A 24,477-nucleotide genomic window follows, 5' to 3' on the forward strand; every position below is an offset into this window, starting at 1 on the left:
ACCCCCGTGCAGATCCAGGGGGTACATGCCCCCCCGCCCGTGCTGTCCCAGGGTGCGTGCAGCAGTGGGAGCCACTCCCCGTGCCCCCCAGACAAGCCATGGCTCCCCACCCCAGCTGGGCAGCGCCTAACCCAGCCCCTGCCTCAGCTCCAGCCTTACTCCCTCCCTCACCACAGGGGCCTCAATCTGCCCCCACCACACTCCTTCCCTTCCCCCTCCCCTTCCACCACAACAGACTTACCAGCCAGACACTGCTCTTCAGGCTGCTGGGATGCATATTGGAAATTAGATTGGTACTGGCCAACATGCCTCCTTGAAAATTGGTATCGACCCCAAAATTCTCTATCGGTGCACCCCTACTGAAGATATTTAAGTGTATCCATGTGGTCTGTGTGGCAAAGAACTAAAAAGACCTTAAAACTCTTAGTTGTGAAAATGCAGTCAGCTTTCTGGAAGAACCAAGGGACCTGCTTGCAAAAATTGTGTTGGAATCCACCAGCTTCATTGTCCTCAGCAACCTCAATACACTATTAGTAACCTCAGTACTTTGTAGTTAATGGAAACTTTGAGATTCTGTCAAGCTCAGTCAGCATTCTTCCATTCAGCTGGACATACTGTGGACCTGATGGGCACCTTAGAAAGGAACACGGCCAGGGAGTCTGACCACACTTTCACCTTGGCATAAATCAAGCCTGTAGAGAATTCAAGAATTTCCTCATTTTCAAAATATTCTAGGAGAGCAAGTCACTTGGCAGCAAAGCTAAGGCACTCACCATTTGGTCTGATAGCACATCTCCCTGGTGACTATTGCCAATGAAAGTATTTGCTTGAGTTTCCCACACTGACCAAAATTTCACAGGCAAACTCTCACAGATGGAAATGCAGAGATGGGCAGTTAGAATCTAAAATAGCACAGAAACAGAACAGAATAGATCTGTCATCAGCAGCATAATGACTGCTTACAGAACTGTGCCATTGTAGTAGAACAGTGATTCTCTACCCAGGTGCCACAAGATCCTTTCAGAGGTGCCACAGGCTGCCATGCAGTGTCAGCAGTGTTAGATTTGCAAACATGATTCACAAGATAAACTCAGAGATTTCAAATAGGAATCCATAGCATTGAAAACACTCTGACCTGATGTGGTCTTTCTAAGTTCCTTGCAATAGAAGAATTGTTCTCTCATTTTTCTGTAGTCAAAAACATGAGAAAACTAAGAGCTCGCATTTTCTGAGGGGTGCCTTAAGTCTGAAAAGCTTGAGAACCACTACAGTAGAGGCATTTCTACTCCTATATAAGGAATCTTCTACTCTTACACCATCACTGCCATCTTGGCCATTTCTCTCACCCCTTCTCATTCTGGAACAAAAATTAATGGGTGCCAGCTCAAACTTCATAAGGGCAGGAGAATAAAATAAATGCCCATTCAAACGCAGAGAAAAAAAATAAAGGAATTAAGATCTTATGCATGTTGTTCCAGGAGCACTAACTGAAATCTTTGTTGAGCCCATGGATGTAGATATGAAACTGTATTGTCTGGGAAATAGTATTCCTGTTAATGGTGATATCAGTTAGAAAAGTGGTAGAAGATAGTAAAGGTAGGCCTTTCAGCTTCTGTCTGACAAAAGGTGAAAACTATACAAAGCCTCCTCTTATCTAATTAGCCACAGATAGCATCATCATTCCAGCCTTACTCAGATACTGGCCTATATTCTCAGGACAAAACTGCACCATTTTGAACAGATCCAAAAATAGGAAATACCACTGAAGGTAGAGTGAAGTAGAATTGTAAAACAGAAATAATTTAAGATTAACTGAAAGAAGATGTCTGTATGCTTCTATATATGCATCAGAGTGAATAGATTTCAGTGTCAGGAAAATACAATACTCAAAAATACAACATTCCCATTAACATTAAAAAATGCTCTGTCATTGGAGAAGCTCTTTCACTGGCCAAATTAGATATGCAACTGTTCATTTTGAAAATTATTGATACGCAGAACATTCTTCACAGTTATGGCAGCATAGTACTAAAGTGGGTGAGAGATACAATCTTTATGCCCAGTTACATCTATACATTGATTTTGCAATCCGTAAATGTGAGAAGAAAAATCATAGCTAAACATACCATGGGCAAAATCCTTATTCAGCCCTTACTCAAACCAAAATCTTTATAACCTTCAGAACTTAACCCCATGAAAACAATATCTTGTCCCGGACTGAAGTTCTCTGTCAGCATATATTTCCACCCTTATCTTACTTCCATTAAGTTGCTTTTTAATTTATTGAACTGGAAGGTTGCAGCCCCAAGGAATTCATAACTGGGGGAATTCTTAACAGGGTCTAATGGAGAACCAGCAGAGCCAATCCTTTCTTCTTCCCCTTGTAATCTCCCAAATAGATGGTAGATGTGGATGCTGAGGAGATGTGGCCAGAATATACCGCAAATTGGCTCTCTCCAGATGGCACAGGGTGTTCTGAAGCTCATATCCAGATGGTGTACTTTAAAGCAGCAGCCCCCAAGTCACTTTGATCTGCATTTGGACTGATGTAGAGCTAACACCAGCATATCAGCAGCCAGCTTTCTATCTCTGCTTCGACCATGACTGTGCCAAGGCCCTGTATCTCTAATCTCTCTGATTTGATAGGGAGAAAAAATAATTCTTTCAACCTGATTTGCTTTCAAGTACAGTATTTGGAGGCCAAAAAGATTCTAGCATTCTGGTTCTGTATACACAAACTGGCACTTCTGTATGTATCTGCAGTTCTTATTTTGCATGTAAATGTGCTTTTCTCTTCATCTCCCTCTGCATCTTTCTTTCTTTTCCTTTTCCTCTCTTTCACTCATATTTATGAGGCACCTATCACCATAAATTCAAGATGAGGGATGTATGCACACACAGATTTTACAGGCTAACTAAATCAGAGGTGTATAGCATAAACTTTTGTAAGCAGAGGGCTTTCTTCAGATGCTGTGAAGGGACTGCAGGAGGCAGACCTGCTAAATAGAAAGCAGTGATTAGAATACAAAAGGTAGGGGAGTGGGGAGGAAAAAGGAGGAGGCAGTGCTGAGAGAGGCAAGGTGGGCAGGAGAGAGAAAAACAAAGCAATTAACCCATTGAGGTTTATAAAAGCTAATCCAGATAATGGGATAAGAATCTGTAGTCCCTATTTAGACCATACTGAACACAGTCCAGTCTGTGGATGATTGCTTGCTCTGCAATTTCCCTTTGTATTTTAATCACTGCTTTCTATTTAGAAGCTCTGCTTCCTGCAGTCCTTTCACAGCATCTGAAACTTTCTGCTTATAAAAGCTTATGCTACACAGCTCTGACTTAGTTAGTCTATAAAGGTGTAAATCTTCTCGTCTTCTGCCTAACTTCAGACTAACAAGGCTAACTACCTCTCTCAAATTTTAGAGGTATGGTTTTCTGAAAAGCCTCATCAATGTCTTGAAAATGAATTTATAAAGCCTTTGTTGAAGCATTACAGAGTACAGATGTCACAAGTGGTTTCATTAGTCATGTAGTTTAGTAATTGCTGTATCTGCCAATATGTTAACAAAAAGGACAGGAAGTGACTATCAGATAACAAGAGGTTCATTTGAATGAATGAGACCAGTACAGGAGAGAATTCTGTGGAAATGGTCCAGGAAATCTATAATGAACTATGGATTTTGTACTGTGGCAGCACCTTGATAATTCAATCCCAGGTAAATGCTTTCGGTTCCGTTTTGCAGACACCACTGATCATATTGCAGAATGGTAGGTGATGGTGCATTCTGTCTGTGTTAGTACCTGTTTTTCAGATTAAGTGACATAAGTGGATCATCTGACTGCACGTGTTTCAAACTGCTGATATAATGGGTTGTCACAGAAGGGGTTGCCTTCTTTAATAAATACGTTACTGTAAAATCTCTCATAAGTAAGCACTCAGCAGAAGAATCAGGAAAATACAAGTTGTTTAGCAGAGGCTGATCTCTGAGGGTCAGACAAAAATTGAACTGTAAATCTGAAGATACTTTAAGGTGATCCCTTCAGACCCTGAGGTACTTCCTGAAAGAGGATGCTTTGGTACAGGGTTAATTTTAGTTGTTCTATTATCAGGATAAACAAAAACCTTTTGCACTTGTGCTGCTGAGATTAGCATGAGGTTAGCTAAGGTTAGCATGGCTTTCCAGTTCAAATTATTGAGCCCCTGTTTACTTCTCTGGCTCACAGACAGCTCAGTAATCAATTGGTTCACAAATGCAAGTATAGGTATTCCACATACTGACCTGGAGGGTGAGAAAATTCCCATGATCATGCAAAGGGATCCCCTTTTAGTAAAAACCCATCCTCCAAGCCTTTTGCAAACTGACAAACTCAAATGGCAAGTCTGCTGCGATGTCACGCATCAGCTTGCTGGATTTTGTATTGCACATTGCTGCTGCCAATTTACAACGCCTACCCACCATCTCCTCACTAGAGCGTACTACACAGTCTGCTCCAGAGAACAGAGAGAGGATGGGCAGGAAAATGAGACAGCAAAATTGGTGTCGTGCTTGTCAAATTGGCACCGTTAGCAGAGAATACCAAGACAAATTTAACAGCACACTGACTCTTTAAGCAAAGCGCAGTGTCTGCAGTCCCAGAAATGTGTGCACACAGCACATCCCTGCTTCTTAATGCAGACACGATCTGCTGAAAGTGGGGATTTGTAATTATCTAGGGGAAGTTTGGATCTCTGCTTAATTAGCTACATGCACAGCTTTATAAATTGTACGTTTTCCTTACAGAGCAAATATTATCAGTTCTATCTACAGTAGAAACAAGGTTAGAAGTAGCTGTAAGACACAAAGGGTATGATTTCTGAATAATGTTAGCAGTACCTTCTCCTTTTCTGTGTGTCAAAAAGGCTAAATTACTTTCTCTTGAGGAATGAAGAATGAGTGAGTAGACCACCAAGGGACAGTGAGTATCTTAGTTACATGGAATGAGACTTTTCTGTGAAAATCCCCCTTAGGTGTAAGCTGCTTATCTAGCCCCTCTGGTCATAGTATCAAAATATCTTTTACCATTGTCTCAACAAGAGAAATCTGTAAGAATGGCATTTTCCTCAAACATATACAATCATTTGTCATGCCAGATCAGACTACTAGTCCATCAAATCCAGTATCCTATATGTAGCAGTGGCCAGTATTCAGGTTAAGTCCAAAACCTCCAGTTCCTACTTGCCTAAAAATGCAGTGCTCTAAGTAGAAGTTCTTCCTGAACTTCTCAATTACTAGTCCTTTACCTTTGAGAATGAGCTTGATTATCCCATTAATGCATAGCTACAAGTTATATTTTCCCTGCTCTTTTAGAATGTGAGTACTTTCCATATCTTCTTTCTCTGTCCCCATCAGTCTAGAATGAAGTGATACAGCAGAAAAGGCAAGAAAAAAAATTAACAGCTGTTGTCTGGCTGTGCAATAAAACTTTTTTTTAAATGCCATTCAAATGCTGAAGCCAGAGAAACATGTTTGGTGCTGTGTTGTTTGGAAAGTACCACGGCATTTTCCTCCCCTCTCCCCCCCAACCCTCCTAGAAAATATACTGTATACATTGTAAAGTAAATGAAATTTCATCCTCAAATAGAGTGCTCACCAAAAGTTAATAAAACAGACTTGGGCTGCCAATCAAAAGTAAAGCTGTGAGATAAGGTGAACATGGTGCTTAATCAAAAGGACCCTCCAAAGAAATGGGATAAAATATTGAGTGAGTTGTATCTCTTCGTAATAAAGCCCAGCCACTGAAATCACACCGGCACAGTTCGCAGATGTCACTACGCAGTGAGGAAGTGCATGATCTATGCCTCAGGGTACGCTGATGATCCAGGCGGACCTAGACAGATTAGTTAGATGGGCGGACCAGAACCAGATACTGTTCAACACTTAGAAGTGTAAAGTGCTCCATCTGGGTAGGAAAAATCTGCAACAAACTTACAGGCTCAGTGGCGCTACACTAGCTAGCACCATGTCCAAAAGGGACCTGTGGGTCATAACTGACCATAAAATGAATATGAGCCACCAGTGTGGTGCTACAGTTAACAGAGCAACCAATATGCTGTCATGCATCAACCAGTGCATCTCAAGCAAAAGTAAGGAAGTTATTCTCCTGCTCTACTTGGCATTGGTGAGGCTGCAGCTGGAGTACTGTGTCCAGTTCTGGGTGCCACACTTAAAGAAGGATGTGGAAAAGCTTGAGAGAGTCCCTAAAAGAGCCATTTATATGATTAGAGACCTGAAGAGCAAGCCATACAAAGAAAGGCTGAGAGATATAGGTCTGTTCAGCCTAGAAAAGAGACTTTGGGGTGGATTTGGTGGCAGCGTACAAATATATCAAAGGTGGACATCAGGGGGCTAAGCAAGCAACTGTTTGCCAAAGCTGGAGAAAACCAGGAGCAACAGTCATAAACTCCTAGAAGAAGGTTTCAGACTGGATATAAGAAAAAACTTTTTCACTGTTCATGTGTCCAGACTCTGGAATAAACTCCGAGTAGGGGTGGTACAGGCACCTACTCTAGAGATCTTCAAAAGGAGATTGGACACACGCCTTGCTGCAGTTATTTGACTCGAGCAGTCTTTCCTGCCCAGAGTAAGGGGGGCTGGACTCAATGATCTTACAAGGTCCCTTCCAGCCCTAAACTTCTGTGAACTAAACTTCTGTGAAATCTTTCTGTTTCTTAACATAATAAATCACATAGCATCTGTGATTCTGAATAAACCTAAAGCATTTTGAAAACATCTAAAAATAATTTGCCACAATGTTGCATAAAGATTCCAATGACACAAAATTTGAGTGTCCCACCTTACTCAAATGACAAAGCCAAGGCGATGTTATGTGCATCATCTCAAATGAGCATTACTGAAACCCTTACATCTTTTCATACAAACAGGAACTTCTCACATGTCACAAACTTTTCCAATTGTTTTAATTCACTACTGAATTACTCAAGTTTTATGCTGGCAGAATGCCATTAAAATGACTAGTGTTATGTCATCATAAAACTGCTGTAATATAGTTGTGAATTTGTCCCTCAGTTGGCTTTATTTTGTATTTTTCTTCATCAGTAAATTATTATATATATATATATATATATATGTATATATATATAAAATAATTGATTTGTAAATAAATAACTAAAAAGAGTTCCTACTCCATTGCTCCAGGTGTCCTTGACTATTATGAATCCAAAGCAAAGTTCTTCCCCTGTTTAACATGGGAGGGGCAGGCAGGGGGAAGGCTTTATATTGGATTTGAGTACTGGCCCAGGGCAGGTGGCTGCTGCAGCTCTACCCCAGCTTTAACACAAGCCACAGCCACAGCCACAGCCTGGCTGGGACCAGGGCCAGGGCCAGGGCCAGAGCTGCTGCTCCTGCTGATGCCACTACTGCTACTGCCACCTGGCCAAGCCTGGAGTATAAGAGACCAGTCTTATCTAGTGGCTAGGCCACTGAGGGAAGGCAGGAGCCAAGGGCATAATGTAAAACACAAGCTAAGTCTGGGTTTGGGAGCCATTACCGAATCCAAGGCAGGATACTCTGGGGAAGAATCCAAAACACAGGTTAAGTCAAGGTTCAAGAGGATGAGACAGAGTTACCAGATCCAGAGGGAAATCTAGGGGCAGAGTCCAAAACATAGGCAAGTCAGGGTCTGGGAATCAGATGCCACATTCCCAGATCAAAGGGAGAACTGCAAGTTGGAGTCCAAGAACAGAGTCAAGCAAGCTCAGGAACCAGGAAAGCCAGACAGCACAGGAACAGAGAGGCTTTTCCAAAGCGGATCTTAATCAGAACTATTGGACCACTAGGCAATTAGCCCAGGTGGGGCTGCCTGTTAGGGTCCCAGACATGGTGTGCTGGTACTGGGGCGAGAGCCTGGTCAGGGCTGAGGCTGGAGCCACTGTATGCTTGGTAGGCCTGTGCGAAGTGGAAAGTATTCGCTGCAGATTTGGTGACTCAGAGAGACGGTGATTCAGTATGGTGATTTGAATCACTGTCCTAATTCAATTCAGCTGAATCCAAAGATATTCGGTGCTCAATCTTATTCGGCCATAGACTGTACAGGCAGGCACTAGGCAGTGCTAGTGGGAGCTGCTGGATGAGCCCCGGCTTGAGTCGGCAGCCCCAGGAGAAAATCTTAGATAGAACAGTATTGGGCCAAGTTATCCAACCCTGTGCCTGGCTGCACGGAAATGTTTCCTGACCAGCAGCTACACATACACCTCTTCAAGGGAAGCTGGCAATCTGCCCTCCCTCAGCATGAACAATTTCAGTCAGCAATTAACTCAATACTTCCTCATCGGCCTCCAGAAGTTAGCAAAGACCTGCATAGGTTGTTGACTAATCAAGCTGCCTAGACCCAAAACAAGCTGTTAATCAAAACTTTACAGAGGTTGTCATGGAGGCATTTGCCTCCCACACAGCCATAGCATAAGGCCTTAATTTTTTTTTTTATTATAGTCTGTTGACTAGATCCTGCAAGGCAGTACCAGCACTCTGTCTTCCCTCCCGCTTCTATTTGTTGCAAGCCACATACAGAACAATGTGACCTGTTGGGCTAAAGCCTAGGGAGAGGATGCCTGAAAACCACCTGGCTGACAGCCGAAGACACAGTGTTAAAGAACACCATCAAATCACTGACAGCAGATGGACTATTGGGGAAGAGGTTGCCCCATCCAGAGCCCTCCTAAATTTCCAGGTTCAGTTAATTTCTGGGGGCAGGCCATCACTGCAATGGACCAGTGACCCCTCAAATTGAACAGAAAAATAGCATCTGGCAAAGTCGGTTGTTGTCTTCAAAAGCTCATGCCCAGGGGTGTATCTGGGGGGGTGCACCACCTTCTACCACTGCCACTGCTGTCCCTGGCTGACCTGGGTGCAGGGGGAGTCCCAGATCTGCTCCTGTCCTGCATTAGCCATGGTTCAGCAGAGGGTCAGGCTTGGTAGGGGACAGCAGTGGCAGCAGCAGTGGGTGGATTTCCTCTTTCTGAGTCTGCTCCCTGCTCCCCCTCTCCCCCCACCACCCCATGTCCCATGCTGGCTGGTTGCAGGCATTGGAGGAAGAATCTGCCCCTCACTGCTGCTGCTGCTGCTGTCACCAGCTGATGCAAGCATGGTGGGGATCCCCAGAGCCGCTTCTTCCCCATTCTAACCACAGGCTGCAGAGAGCAGCTGTGCAGGGAGGCAGTTCAGCAGGGGACAATAGGAGTGGCACACAGGTTCCTTCCTCTAGCACCTGCTCCTTGCCAATGAAGGACACCTCAGGGTGGGAGGGAGGGGCCATGAGCAGGTGCCAGGAAGAAGAAACTGCATACCACCACCATTGGCCCCATCCAAGTCCAGCACCCCCTGCAGCTGCTCCTTATAGCCCATGGCTGGAGCAGGGCAGCAGTAGCTCTGGGGCTCCCCCCACCCTACAAGTCAGCCAGGGACAGCAGTGGTGGTAGCAGCAGATGGGTCCCCCTGCTTCTCCTGTACTCCCAATGTCCCCTGCCAGCCACACACCACCTCCATCTCACCACCCCACCCCACCCCAGTCTGGGGAGTGATGTCCTTTAGTAAATCCTGAATCTGCCCATGCTCATACTTCTATGAACCAGTTAGTCTCTTAGGTGCCATCCACCCTGCCCTATGTTCTGCCTGACTTTAGACTAACTCAGCTAACCACTTCTGCGATCCAAAGAAGGTAATCAATCATTGGTCCATGAGTATAATTTCCAAATTTCCTATCTCCAAGCCCATCCCCAAAACTAACACAATTCCCATCTTAGTAGAGTATCAAATAAAAAATACGATATTGAAGGAGCATAGCACAGAATCCCAGAAATTAGTCAAGTCCCTGTTGGTTCATGGTTATTCCCTGCAGTGTGTGTGGGAGCAATACTTTCTATTAAAAGAGCTCATATATACATGCTGTGGATCTAAAGTGATTATAAAGTAGCTTGGCTTCACAAACTGAAAGTTATGCAGGGTTCCCTTGGCTCTGTTATGTAGTCTGTTACTCAGTAGCTCCACCCCTTGGTCTCAAGTCATGTAATAGCATCAAGACTAATGTTAGTCATTATCTTCAGACAGCTGATCGGTATTACAAAATGAAAATGTCAGTGTTTGCAAAAAAATAAACATCCCCAGTATATTAGAGACTGAAAAATGGGAATCACACTCAATTTTTATCTTTCACTTCCACCACAGACTCCTTGTATAGATGAACCAATATGTTTTTCCCCCTCGACTGAGTTGGGAGACAAACTCCCCTTTGCATGTCCCCAGAGAGAAAATGCCATATCCCTGAGCAGTGTTGTCGCACTTACTGGGGGAAATTTGTGGCAAAGTACTAACGAAACTCTCACTCCCTAAACATCTGGCATATTAACAGTAGGATTGTGGGCTTTCTATGTAGTATACTACAAGAGATGATGCTCCCCTTGTGTATCTTAGGCAAAGTCTTATCAGCGACCTCCACAGATAGAACTGTGAATAGCAAAACCTGTCTGGCCACAGATGGGAAGAGCAGTGGAAGGATGAGGTATCTCCAAAACCCCTGGGCATCGAGTGTTTTCATAAGAAGTTGTGCTTTATAGATTTTATAGATTTTGGAAATTCTTTTCTGCCTAAGCTCTCATGGGCAGTGAACATGTTGTTGTTCTCAGTACAGTGGAGTCCTAGTCCATGCTTAGGGCTCCTAAGCATTACTTCTGTACAAATAATAGTATTTTTCCATTTCCTTTTCTTATTCTCCATCACAGCCCCCCTCCTCTGATAACCTCACTCTACCTGTTTGTTCTCTATGTTCTTCCATCCTCTGTCCTTTCTCTTGCCTCTGATTTCCTCCTGCCCCTCAGTGTGTATATTATTGACTTGTAGATTTCTATACCAGTTGTGATCATCTAGTCAAACCTCCTTTATAGCAGGCTCCAAGACTGTATCTGTAGGAAACCCAATTTGTAAGTGAATTAAAGTGCATCTTTTAGAAACACCTTCCAGTTTGTAAGATTACAGGTGACAGAGATCCTTCTGTACAGTTCTGCCACCACATGGTAGGTTTTTCCAGTTAATTTCCCTTTTCTGTTTAAAAATGTGACTTTTATTTCCCATTTGAATTTCTCAAGCTTCAGCTCTGGCTGATTAATTCTCTTTCTTCTTTCCTTCCTTGTATTTTTTTTTTAAATTGAACCTGACAGGGCATTGCCACAAATGTGTGTGTTGTGGAATCTTGAATGAGAACTCTGCATAAATAGGATGGATGGATTAGAGCATATTTTTCTAAAGCTTTTTATGTACAAATTAACTTTCCCATAGTCCTGCGGTCTGTGACACTGTCCCCACCCCCCCACCTTCGCTTACACACCCACACCCTGTCCCCACAACCCCCCAACATGCCCTGTGCCCCCACACACACAGCCACACCCCCTTCCAAACTCCCCCCACACACCCACACCCCACCATAAATATCCACACACACCCCACCACATCCACCCCACAATCTACAAAACTAAGAATTTATTTTTGAGTTATTATGCAGTCACCTCTATATATACTATGCAAACACACATTATGACAAAAATATTTTTTGTAATAAAGTTGAAATATGTTATAATAGGTGTTTGACTTTTAGCATATGATTTGGGTTTTTTATGGTTGTAAGATGGCAACCCCACCTCTCAAAAGGAGTATTTCCAGGAGGGCAAGGGAGGGCCTTTCAGTAGTAAAGGTCAGGGGTTAGGGGTGGGACATCCAGTCTCAAGATGAGGACAAAGGGGTGGGGCAACTGTAAAGGGGTGGGACTACCCATGCAGCACTTGAGAGCTCACCAAAACTCGTAAAGTGGCCCTCCACCCAAAATAATTGCCCATCCCTGCCTTAGCACCAGAAGGTATTATGATCAGCCTCTGACCATTTTTGTGCCAACCCAATCCCCACCACTCTTGATGATGTCTGCAAACTTCTTTGGCCAGTGCATGGGCCATGTTTTAGTGTGGTGCAATGATTGGTGGGCCATTGGACACTGTGAAGTTTGCACTAGAACTCTGGCTCATTTGGCATACAAATTTCTGCTGCTTGGAGAGGGTAAATGGCTTGTGATCTGAAAGTTATTTTAATCCATATCACCTAGATTTGAAGATGGTATTTTAACCAGTGGTGTGCCATGGGTCTTTGGCACCCAGGGGCCAATGCTTGCATTTGCCCCCCTCTCCCCACCCCCATCCACGGCCAATCACTGAGTGTGGGGTGGGGGAGCTTCCAGCAGCCGATTGCTGGAGGCGGGGTGTCTCCCAGCAGCCAATCGCCAAACCCGAAAATGCTGGCGATGAAACCAGAAGTGCCCAGTCAAGGACCCAGCTGGCCTGGGCCCCCCCGCATCCCACCCTGTCAGTACGCCACTGTATTTAACAATGAACATTTATTCTTCAGGAAGTTGTCAGTGTGGTAGAAGGAAGAGATTTATCAGATATGTTGTTAAGCAGCACCCTGTTACCGAGTCTTACTTACAGTATATCTACCATTGGTTACATTCTACAGCAGCTTAAATCACCACTTCAGAAGAGGTTCTTGGCATATTCATCAGATTGAGGGCTGGTATTTGATGCTATATCAGTCTATTTTCTGTGTGGTGACAGTCCACCTTTTTTGACTTTGGTATATGACTAGAGAAAAAATTTGAAAAAGACATCACTCACACCTTATTGTTATATTTATTAATTGATTTATTGTTCATGACAGTGGAAGACTAACAGTCTTGAACCAGAGTCTGGCATGGTGTAGACAGACACTATGCAATCTTCCCACACCTGTCCCAGTGCACTTAAATCCTAACTTGCAGTTTCCAGTGCCAGTTCCTACTTGTGCAGGTCTACAAGTACAGCTCAACCCTGATCTATAGTGCCCCATACTGTTTTTGGGCTGCATCCTCACATATCTCTAATAGTGCTCCTCAGTCCCTATCTGAAACATCCTTCAGTTCCAGTCATAGATCTCTGGGGCAGACCTAGACCTATATCAACTAGTGTGATGTCTCATCACATGCTCTTGAGTTAAATAAAGCAGTTGTGGACTCTTAAGAAAGAAAATACATCCAGTATATTTTACTACGATGGTACCTAAAAATATTTTCCTAGGCACTAATCTGTTTGTTTTGATTTTCCTGTAGCCCAGATGATTTACTGAATGCACTGAATGAGGGTATCAGCCGTGCTGATGTCATCATCACATCAGGGGGCGTGTCCATGGGGGAAAAGGTATGTAAGAGCGTAAATGGACCAGAAGAATTTTTATGGCTCATGAGATATAGGAAGGAAAGAACTGAGAATGATTTTTTGATCCTTGGTTGAATTCATAGGCTTGGCATTTAAAATAAACATCTCTCTGTTTATAGCTTAGTAGGTTTTAACCATAGTCACTGAGAGATGACAAACACAAAGCCCCATGGTGTCATTACTGAGTATAACCACATTGTGAAGGTCTGGTGTTTCACAAAAAGGAGAAAAGTATGAATATTTTCTTGTATTAGAACCAGTAATGTTCAAGTCCTTTAAGCTTCTGCGGGTCTTGGAGCAGTGATTAAGAAGGAAAGTGCTCATTTATGTATTGCAAAGGGGTAGTGTAGTGATGGAAACACATAGACATTAGGAATGGGCTGAGCCCACCACTTTTTTTTTTACAAAAGCTATCAACTATCCCTTGGATGCAAATAACTTTGTTCAATCCTTATCTATACTGCAGCTTCCTAACTGTGAAAGGCTCCATATTTCACTACCAATTCCTTGAGGCATCCCATCATCTCACATTGGACTTTTGGTGGTGGAAATGAAATACCTGTGAGCATGCAAAAAATGGCAAATTAAAATGAGGACTGAATGGAGCCATCAATCAAGAAGTTGTCTCATGACAGGAAAAAGTTGTAGCTTTCCAAATACTTGAACGTAATAGACTGACAAGAAAATGAGAAAACTGATGGGAACTTCAGGGGCTATTGTTTCTACAGAGGCATTGATGGTTTCAGTATTCAGTGTTCCCACATGAACTGTTCTGATAATAGTATAAGTTCTTCTAAGATGAACATTAGAAGTTAACCAAGCCCCAGAGCAGCAGCATCTTGAACCCAACTATTTTCAGCAGAGAGTGCACAAAGAATTTTGGGTTTCTTGAACTAATGGATTGATCCAAAGTATATAATTTAAACTTATGCACAGGAAGTGAGGACTCACTAGTATTTTCCTTTTGCAGAAAATTTAGACAACTATGATCTATGGGTGTGAATTATACAGTGTTCTCAAGAAATCACAAGAATTGATGTAATATTGAGTTCTTTGTGCAATCTTGTTCCCAAAGAGACTGACTAGCCATTGAACTCCATCAGTAGCTAACTTGTAGTCTCAAAAGAAACTGCACTTGATGGTTTTGAGTCTTAGCTTTGACTCATATGTTAATCTGTACATGCTAGATTTCACAACGTGGCATTAATATTTTCTCTGAGTCTTGCAGACATCTCCAAGATTCTTATCATGCAACTGACTGTGTATGGATAAATCACAATACCTATATTGAATCAACTGCAGGTTCAGAGCCTAAAATTGCTTTATTCCACCTTTTTCCAGTCATCCTTCTAAAATTATCCAGTACAGGAAATACCCCACAAGCTATAGTACATCTTAAATTTGTCAGGACCTCAAACTATACTTGACTTTGATAGTTCTGAATACTTTGATGTAACTGTAACATACTTGGATGTTATTCTACCAATTTTTCTTTTTTAATTTAAACAGGACTATCTTAAACAGGTGCTGGATATTGACCTTCACGCACAGATTCACTTTGGAAGAGTTTTTATGAAACCAGGGTAAGAAATATTTATAATTTTGTGATCCTATGAAGTCTGTCTTGGGCCAACATACTACTAAGTGTTTTTACCCTGTTTACCCACAGACATATTTCTAAAACACACATAAACCATTGGGTAGTTGAATAAGGGAAAACAAATGGCATCAGCCTTTTGTTCCTTGCTGTTGCTATTAAAATTAATCAGACATTAAAGGTTTTTTGTTTACCGGTAATATTTCTATATTCATGGAAGAAAATTCAGCACATTTATATACAGTATTATATATGTTCCCAAAGCTCAGGTTATAGCATTGCTATGAAAAACCTAGGAAGTGGAAAGGCTTATAAGTGATTAACATTCTCATTAAGCATCTGACCTCACTACAGAGTTAATACAACTGGTATTACTAGAAAAAGGAGCTTTTAAACTACAGGAGGGTGGAGCAGGAATTAGCTTACAAAGCTCTTTCTTCTGAGGACATTGCATATAGAAATTCTGAACTAAAACAGACATTTTATGCACTTATTTTGCATATGACACAAAGAGAGCATGGCTTCTGCCTCCCCACTTTTTCACTGTTTTGCTGATATCTGTTTCTGGTGAAGGCAGTAACAACTCTGGGGCATCTGAAAACAGATTGTTCTTGGAGAAAGTCTGGGATCATGGAGTCTTTTCTTAAGGTTGTATTTGACTAACCATTTCATGTGGCTTATTTACAAGTTAGGTACCATATTTCCCCAAATCCAAGATTACTTCAAATTTGAGATGACCCTCCCCTGCACAATTAGAGTCTATACGTGGAACATTATAAATTTCTTATAATGTTCCATACATTGAATCTAATTATTGGAGGCTCATCTTAAATTCACCCCTACTCCCCCACTGCTGCAGCAGGGAAAGCAACAGCAGGGAGCAAGCAGTGAAGAGGCAAAGGGCAGGGAGCCAGGCAGGCAGCCTGAGCCTGGACCTTTGCCCTGCTTTACCTTGCAGCCATGCCACTTCTTCCCCATCCCCATTCCATGCTGGCCTCTACCCCTACCCCAGCTCTCTTTGCCTTCTCCCCTAGTGTCTGCCCCCTCCGTACCACACAGACACAACCCCTTTCTTGCCTGCCCCCAGCCACTTGCCCCCTCACACCACCTGTTCCTCCCACTGCCACATGCTTCTCTCCCTAGTGGCTCTACGCAGGGTCCCTAGTTGCTCCCTGGCTCAGCAGGGAGCCAAGGAACAGTGTAGGATCCAGTGCAGAGAGTGGCAGGGAAATCAGTGTGGAGCCAAAGAGCAGTGAGACAATGCTGATTCCCTCATTGCTCTCTGGCTGTGTGCTAGGTCTTGAACTGTTTTCCAGCTTTGGGCTGATTCCCCTGCCTTTACCTCTCAGCAGTGAGCCAGACAGCGGTGAGGGAATCAGCCCTGAGCCAGAGAACAGGACAGAACCCAGTGCTGCCTGCAGGACTTGAGTCTAAGACTAAGCTTTATTTTCCCCGTGATGAACGGGAGAAGAAAACCTCAACTTGGAATCGAGTAAATACAGTAATTCAGGACTCTAAGCTTTAGTTGTGGCTTATCTGGAAGCTCACTGTCACTAGCAAAACACATGGGCATCTTTGTCTACTGAGAACTTCAACTGCTTGCACACACTCATTGGCACACATGTATGTGAGCACATGCTTTTCCTTAAGCACCATTAATTCTGTCTGAAAAGCACCTGAATTACTGTTATTCTGTCCTGACCTAGAATTGGCAAAGTCCCATAAGCCTAAACTGGCAAAGCCAAATAGTGCTAGAAGTTGGGTTATATCACTATATTTTGCTGTACCAGCATAGCTGAGAGTGACTCCTGGGGTAAGATATTCTTCTGCTTGGCTTAGGAGGCTGCTACACTGACATGGAATTGTATACACACTTCAGAAACAGTACCAGAGACACCCTTAGCCACAGTATTGTTAAAAGAATAACACTTGTCTTGCGATTAGAAGTTTTCCGGTGCCATTTACAGCTGTTGCATTTGTTATGTGTTTTGAAGGAGGGATATGGAAGAATAGGTAGTCTGGAACAGAAGCACCCCGCATTGGGTTAGATAGATTGGAAAATAAATTCTCTCTTTTCTTGATGAGCTGCATATATATATATAAACTAAGCAGTAATAATTCCCAGTTGTTAGTCCTATGAAAATGCCCTCCACAAATGTTTTATAAGATGGAAATGAATAAAGATGGATGTATGGAGTAGATTGCAAGTAGTACACAGAGGACATCCCTAGAGCAGCATGCATGTTGTGTTAGCCACTCAGAACGCTTGAGTCATTTCCCAGCCAATTCCCATTATCTGTGATTAACTAATATCCCTTTAACAGGGCAGTGGAAAATAAATCTAAAAAAGATGTGAGGTCTTTAGTTATAAATCTAGATCACATGTGCTGACTACAGCCCTGTCTGTCTGTGTTCATTTGCAGAAAACCTAGCATTGACCATTAACTATTCTAAAGTCCCCACTGCTGTAGGCACTGGAATAACATATAGAGTAACTGATGTGTTATAGAAAACTTTGAAAATAATTCCAGCTCTAGCCTGTATAGTTTCAGTGCTTTCTCTGCCATTCTTCCTCAGACTATTTTCAGGGAGACAGAATCTGGATTTTTGTTGATGAGAAATTCATGTGCTCTTGCTGGTGTTTCCTTGCTGAAAGCAGGAGTCTCTCTTGTGATTTCATAGCTGGATGATACTGAGAAATTAATCTGTAACCACACACAGAGTATTTTGGCTCCAGGTTGGAATAAGCAGCGGGTGCTAATGAGCTGCTAAATGAGAGCAAGAGATCCTGTCTTTTAGCAAATGTTCTTATTAATAAAGAACAGATATGAAAAGCAGGGACTATGTGCTGTAGCTGCAGGATGGGTTCTGTGTAAACTGAAGGGTTTGGGTAGGTTCTTATCCCTTGAAGTGCCCAATAGTCTAGTGGTTAGAGCATTCAACCAGGAGAAGTCTCCCAAGTGGCAGACCTGAGTTCTAGGCCTTTTTCACCCTGAGGACATTTGAACTCATCTCTCCTGCTTCCAAGGCAAGTAACACTAATGACCAGATTATAGAATAGGCTGGTTAGGGTACCATCCACTCCTCCTGTTGAAACTAAGCTACTGTCTCCCTGTACCAAAAAATGTGCCACCCCCATACAGCAATGTAAGGCATCCTATTCTTGAAAGTGAGTTAGGCATTCTGTATTGCAAGTGAACAGGTGGTTAATGTGCAGTTTCAATTAAGCATTTAAGACTCTGAGAGCCGTGGAAGTTCAGACTCACTTTGTTCTTTTAGCCTTTCCTATTGGCTGCCTCCAGGCATCTCCAGGCTTTTGGAGGTTACCTGCTTCTCCCTCTTCTCTGTATACACACCTGTGTGCTTAAACCTGAATTGTTCTTCAGAAGCATAGGCAGTGGAAAGGGGGGTTAATGGGGCTTAGTCCCCCCAAATGTGAGGCAGTGATAGGGCCACAAGACAGCCCGACCAAGGGCTTCCAGCGCAGCAGGAGTGGGGAGGGAGTGGGGCTAAGGCTAAGGGAGGGGCAGGCGCCCTACAGCTAGTGAGGTGCAGGACTGAGCCACGAGCAGCTTGTCCGGGGGCATGGCTCCTGCTGCTACCAGCACCCTGGGAGGCACAGGGGGTATGTGCCCCCGGATCTGCATGGTGCTGGGGCCAGGTCTGCACTGGTTCATTCCCAGCAGGCGAAGGGGAAGGCAGCCTGGGAAGAGCCAAGTGCAGCTTCTGTCCCAGCCTGAAGCAGCACCCTACCCTGCCCTGCCAGATCCAGGGGCATTCGCCCCCATGTGCTCCTGGGCCACTCCCTCCCCACAGCCCCCAGAGAGCAATGACAACTTGGGGCAGGGTGGCCAAAGGGGTCCCAGGGTCTTTCTCTGGCCCAGCAGTTCAGCCAAGGCTAGCCCTGCTCTGGCTCCCGGTTCTGGGGCCCCCAGGCAGTACGGGGCCAGGGCTGGTGCAACACTGGGTTGCAGTGCTTTCATTGGTGCGGGAGGCACCAGTGCCAGGCAATGATCCCAGGAGTGGGGAAAGGGGAAGCCACACAAGCGCAGTGGGCCCTGGACCCAATCCTGGGCCCATTTCTGCTCTTCTCCCTTCCGATCCTTGCCCAGTCCCAGGCCAACTCCCTCCCCCCACTCCCATGCTCCTTTCCCTCCCCTCCCCCCACAGACTTTCATGCTGGGGGGGTTCCCACTCAGCCCTCACCCAAAAAAATTTTCTCCCTCTGCCTATGTTCAGAAGTGCTAGTGTCTTCCTTTGGACTGCACCCTGGTCAGCTAAAATGCCCTCCTGGGCAAGTTATCTAAGTTATAGCTGTTCCAGTGCCCAAGCTGTAGGAGATTACAGAACCAATTTCATTCTGGCCCTTGGTTACTAAAGGAGAGGGATCAGCAGTTGAAGTAGTTGCTGAGATAGAGCCTGGGTATTGACAACTTAAAGATTAATGTAATCATGGCAAGTTTTTCAACACAATTTGATTAGGTTGATTATACTCAGTGCTGTAAGGCAGTGATTCTCAAGTATGGTGCCACAACACCCTGAGGTGCCATAAGTTCAGTCTGAAGGTGCCATAGAGTGCCATTAGCAAAATTAGCACAACTGGGTTCACAAACACCTACACATGATTCACACCATAAACCCAGAAATTTCAAACAGGAATCCTAGTGTTGAAAACTTTTTGATCTGTTGTGGTCTTTCTGAGTTCTTTGCAACAGAAGAATTGCTGTATTAGTTTTCTATGGTCAAAAGCTAAGAGCTAGCATTTTCCAAGGCGTGTCTTGAGGTTGAGAACCACTGCTCTAATGGTTAAAAAAAAGAGTTAAGAGAAAGAAGATATAGAAAATGTCAGATTACAAAATGACTGAAAAATATTCTGCATGCTAAAATAGCATAGCTGTGTTCAGTGAGAGTTCAGTATACATATATATGTAAATGACTTTCTTTTTCTACAGCTTGCCAACAACTTTTGCCACTTTGGATATTGATGGTGTACGAAAAATAATCTTTGCACTCCCAGGTAAGATGTGATGTTTTATGAGGCTCAGAGACCTGGCACTTGCTCGCTCAGCACATAGCATTTGAGATTTTTACATCAAGTTGTACTAAAAAAAGATGATAGAGTCCTTACCTCTTACCCTATAGTTCTTCTACCCAGAGCTTCTTTTGTGCTTATAAAAAACATTGTACAGATTCTCTCTCTTCCATTTTCTCCACCCTCCCAATAGACATTTCCTGTTTTAGTTAAATCTGAAGTATCACTAATTGTGATAAGAAACTAAACAGTCACAGAACTGCAGTGTTAATTTTTATGCCCTGGCTCTGTGAACCAACAGAGGGCAGCATTGATTCAACTACTGTGTTGGCTCTTATTAAAAATCAATGAGAGTGAAGTGCTGTATTTGGAATCTGGCCACAAGCCTGCATGTTCTCCACCAAGGAAGAATTTGCTTCGCTCTGCCTTCAGTGGTTTACATGCATTTCTGATCACACAGGGCTCCAGAGGGAGTGATTTATCAGAAACACACTTAGAGATTCTCTCTCCTGCTTCGGATATGCTACCATGTGTTTTGCCAGAAGAAAGTTGGGTAGACCATTCTTCTCTTGTATGGTTAATTCTAGGGTAGTCACAAAGGGCAACACAGCTGTCTGTGGGAAGTGCTCTTGGTTAAAAGTAGGTGACACCTCTCCCTTTGAGTCGATATTAAACCCCTGTAGCTGTTTCCTGGGCTGCTGAAACAGTGCCAGGATGATGTAAGGGGTGCTATGTCATTATTTATTACTATTAGTTATTATTTGTTTTACTATCACACCTAGTAACCTTAGTCACGGACCAAAATCCCATTTTGCTTAGAGCTATAACACACAGAGCAAAAAGACTCTTCTTGCCCCAGGGAATTTTCAGTCTAAATATAAAAAGGGAAAAAACAGGGAGACAAAGATGAGCATAGCACAACAAAACAGCAAAACTGTCTTGGTTAGAGCAATGAGGCAAGAGTGATAGCACAGCAGTAGCCTAACTGTTGTCAAGCTTTCTGTAAGCATTGCGGCATCATGGCAAATAGAGTGAGGAGCTATACTTCACTGAATAAATCCAGGCTTTGAGAGGTGTGATTATTAAGGATCTTGTAAAACTGTTAACCCGTGTCAAAGCCAAATTATAATCCAGTAAATTACATTCTGTAGTTCTAAATTTACCCTTCAATTTCAAGTGGATATGGTATTCTACTTTACTACTTATTCTGGTGGGTAAGATCATAGAAAAGTAAGCCTGGAAGGTATCTCATGACCTCATGAGATCAGGTCCCTGCTCAAGGCAGGCATCCCTGAATAAGCCATTAGTCAAGTGTCTGTCTAACCCAGTGATTCTCAACCAGGGTGCCCCAGCCTGGAATGCTTTGAGATCCTTATAAGGGCACTGCAGGGTGTTGCACAGTGTTAATACTGTTAGGTATACAAAAATGATTCACAAGAAAAACCCAGAGACATTCTGACCTGTTGTGACCTTTCTGAGTTCCTTGCAACGTAATTGCCCTACTATTTTTCTGTAGCCAAAAAACAAGTTAAAACTAAGAGATGGCGTATTCTGAGGGGTGCCTTGAGCCTAGACACTTGAGAACCTCTCGTATAAGTCATTCTTGAAAATGTCAGGGATGGACATTCCAAACCTCTCTAGATACCCTGCTCCAATGCTCAACCACCCTCAGTATTGAGAAAGTTCTTTCTGACCTCCAATCTAAATGTCCTGTGCTGCATTTTGAGGCCATTGCTCCTAGTCCTGTTCCCTACAGCCACAGAGAATAGTCTGAATTGTCTAACAATAGTATTACAGAATAGTATTAGAAACTACTCTAATAGCAGTATAGCTGGGTACTAAACAACTGTCATATGCCACTTGGGTGATGTATTTCTTATATACAGAACATAAAAAAGCTCTGAAGAATTCTAGGGGGTGCAGGTTTCTATAGAAATGTGAGCTCATTATCAGCATTTCACAGATGAATTCCAAGTTACTCCCATGTAAACTACTTTTGTGTTTTGCTCTACAGGGAACCCTGTGTCAGCTGTTGTCACCTGCAATCTCTTTGTTGTCCCAGCACTGAGAAAAATGCAGGGCATCTTGGATCCTCGGCCAACCATTATCAAAGCCAGGGTAAGGGCCTTCAGACTGGATGAGCTCCTCTTATGATGTTGAAACCCTGCTCTCTGTGATGCCCAGTGGTAACCAAGAGTGCTCTCTGGTTTGGAGTAATTCAACACCAGAGAAATGGTAAATGAAAGCAAGTTTTCACAGAAGAAAAGAATCTGTTAAGGCAACCAGGACCCCAGGTCTAGGAAAAAATAGTTGCAGTCACATGACTCTAAATCATGAATTCTGTCCAGCCTACGAAATTTTACCCAAGTTACACACCAAGGCGGTTTCTTCCTGGGACAGCTGTTCTTATGCACAAAGTGGCCTCAAGGTTATTCCTGCTACGCTTTTGCCTCAAGGTTCCCTGTCTTACAGCAACCATTCAGGTGGCCATGACCTAAGTCTGGGGTGGCCAACCTGCAGCACAGCCTTTTCATGTGGCACACAGCAGATTGGGGAAGAGACAGGAAGCACAGGGGCAGATAGAGCAGGAAGCAGAAAGCAGAGCATTAGATCAGGCAGGGAGCACAGGGAAGGAACAGAAAACAGAGCAGCAGATCGGGCAGGGAGCACAGGGGAGGGAACAGAAAACAGAGCAGCAGATCAGGCAGGAGAAAGGGATCAGAGTGGCACATGGGGAGGGTGTGGAGTTAATCTCTGATATACCTGCCTAGAAGGCTGGTCCTTACTGACCTAAGTAACTGAAAAAGAGGGATTTGCAAGGAGTGATTAAATGAGCTAAAATACCTGTAACTCAAAACTTGATTTCTCCACTCTCCTTCCAGAGGTCCATGGCCATAAAGCCTCTCTTGCAAGATCCTGTCAGGCCAGAGAAGTGAAGGGTGGATATAGGAATCAGGGAAACCTTAGGCTCCATCACAGTACGGCAGAGAATCCCATGAGGCCTATCACCCCAGTTTGTTTGCAGATATGAACATTTAACTTTGTTCCAAACGTAACTAATTATTTTTAGCTCCCGAAATCACCACTTACACATGGTTACATTTCCACTGCATATTTCCCAGACCTTCTCACCATGCCAATCATATAAGTCTTGCTACTGCCAAAGGAAGGGGAAGCTCACTGAGAAAGGAAGACCACTTTTAATACTCAACCCATTTCATAAGCAGCTAAAAAAAGTTTCCCACAAGCTCACTTGTCTGTCCACCTTCTGGGATTTAGAGGAGCTAAACTCTCCACTGCTGGAACTTTCTGTCGCTGCTGTGCAATGGCAGAACAGCAGCATTTCTATGAAGTGCTGCAATTTCACTGGCTGTACATTCACAGAAGATGAATGGGATCCATTAGGCAGAACTGAAGCAAGTGAAGGAATATTGCACAGATGTCTAATCTCAGAAGGATCAGAAGAGCAATCCTTGCTGTTCATCAGTAAATATTGGTGTTCTGGGCTGACACTTAAGATTTGCAATTGACACCGTAAAGTATTGAAATCTTTAGAGGTCAGTAACACCAAGCAATGTTCTTCTGAATAGTACCGAAGTTATGTTGCAAAGCCAAAACCTGAACCTGTCAGGTTATTTTGGATTCTTTTGTGTTTTGCCAAAAAGTGAGTGTATGTAGCATTTAGGAAGACCAGAGATTTGTACATTTATAAATGTAAGAGTGGCAGTGCCTGTCAGGGCAGGGCAGATAGCTCTAACAAGAGAGCCCATTGGAGAGTATGGAACTTAGACTGAAATGATGAAAAGGTAAAGGAAGAAATAAGAAAAGTGGATTTCTGTTCAATTGTATTTATCTTCTAAGTTCATTCAGTAGGTTTCTATAGAGATGTAGGCAATGCAGTGTCAACTCAGCCTGTTTAATGTGCTAAAAATTTATTTTTTTATCAGAAAGTGGAAAAAATAGTCTTTGAGATAAAGTTTGTAGATGGCTGTTGCATCCAGGTTCCTCTGTTCTTAATGGCACCTGTTTCAAATTATCTCCATTAAGAAAAATGAGTTGATTTATAAACTGCTGCAAACAGAACCTGGGATCTGAAAAACAAATGGTCCTTTTCTGCCTTTTACCTGGCCATGCCACTCCATCCATGCCAGGGGCTATAGGTTGTACAGGAGGGACAGGATAGAAAGGAGAGGTGGGGGCATGGCACTCTGTATCAAGGAGGAATACACATCCTCATCAATTAGCAAGGAGTCAGAGGAGGGGCACTCTGAGGTGCTTTGGGTTAGAGTACAAGGCAGTCGAAGGGAGAGAGACTTAACAGTGGGAGTCTACTACAGACGTCCCAACCAGGGGGAAGAGCTTGACCAGGAATTCTTGGGTCAGCTCACAGAGGTAGTGAAGGCTAAAGATGTGGTAGTCATGGGGGACCTGAATTTCCTGGATATCTGCTGGGAGGAGCAGTCAGCCAGGTCTGAACGCTCACGTAGGTTCTTAGACAGAGTGCAGGACCTCCATCTAACCCAGGAGGTGCACAGCCCCACCAGGGGGGACGCCTTGTTGGACCTAGTGCTG

The 24,477-nt window shown here is 43.5% G+C and overlaps 1 protein-coding gene across 11 annotated transcripts in view; it reads left to right on the forward strand.

Annotated features, from left to right (window-relative positions):
- Window positions 1-24,477, forward strand: part of GPHN (gephyrin) — a 369,172-nt gene that overhangs the window by 337,301 nt on the left and 7,394 nt on the right. For 10 of the 11 annotated variants that reach the window (XM_019551529.1, XM_019551532.1, XM_019551531.1 and 7 more), the window contains 4 exons: window positions 13,171-13,258; window positions 14,786-14,859; window positions 19,826-19,890; window positions 21,920-22,023. In XM_019551529.1, the coding sequence (XP_019407074.1) occupies window positions 13,171-13,258; window positions 14,786-14,859; window positions 19,826-19,890; window positions 21,920-22,023 (331 nt within the window). The remainder of the gene's footprint in view (window positions 1-13,170; window positions 13,259-14,785; window positions 14,860-19,825; window positions 19,891-21,919; window positions 22,024-24,477) is intronic. The other variant, XM_019551530.1, reaches the window with a different exon arrangement.

Source organism: Crocodylus porosus, unplaced genomic scaffold, assembly GCF_001723895.1.
Source record: "Crocodylus porosus isolate Cpor-Errol unplaced genomic scaffold, CroPor_comp1, whole genome shotgun sequence".
Classification (NCBI taxonomy): domain Eukaryota; kingdom Metazoa; phylum Chordata; order Crocodylia; family Crocodylidae; genus Crocodylus; species Crocodylus porosus.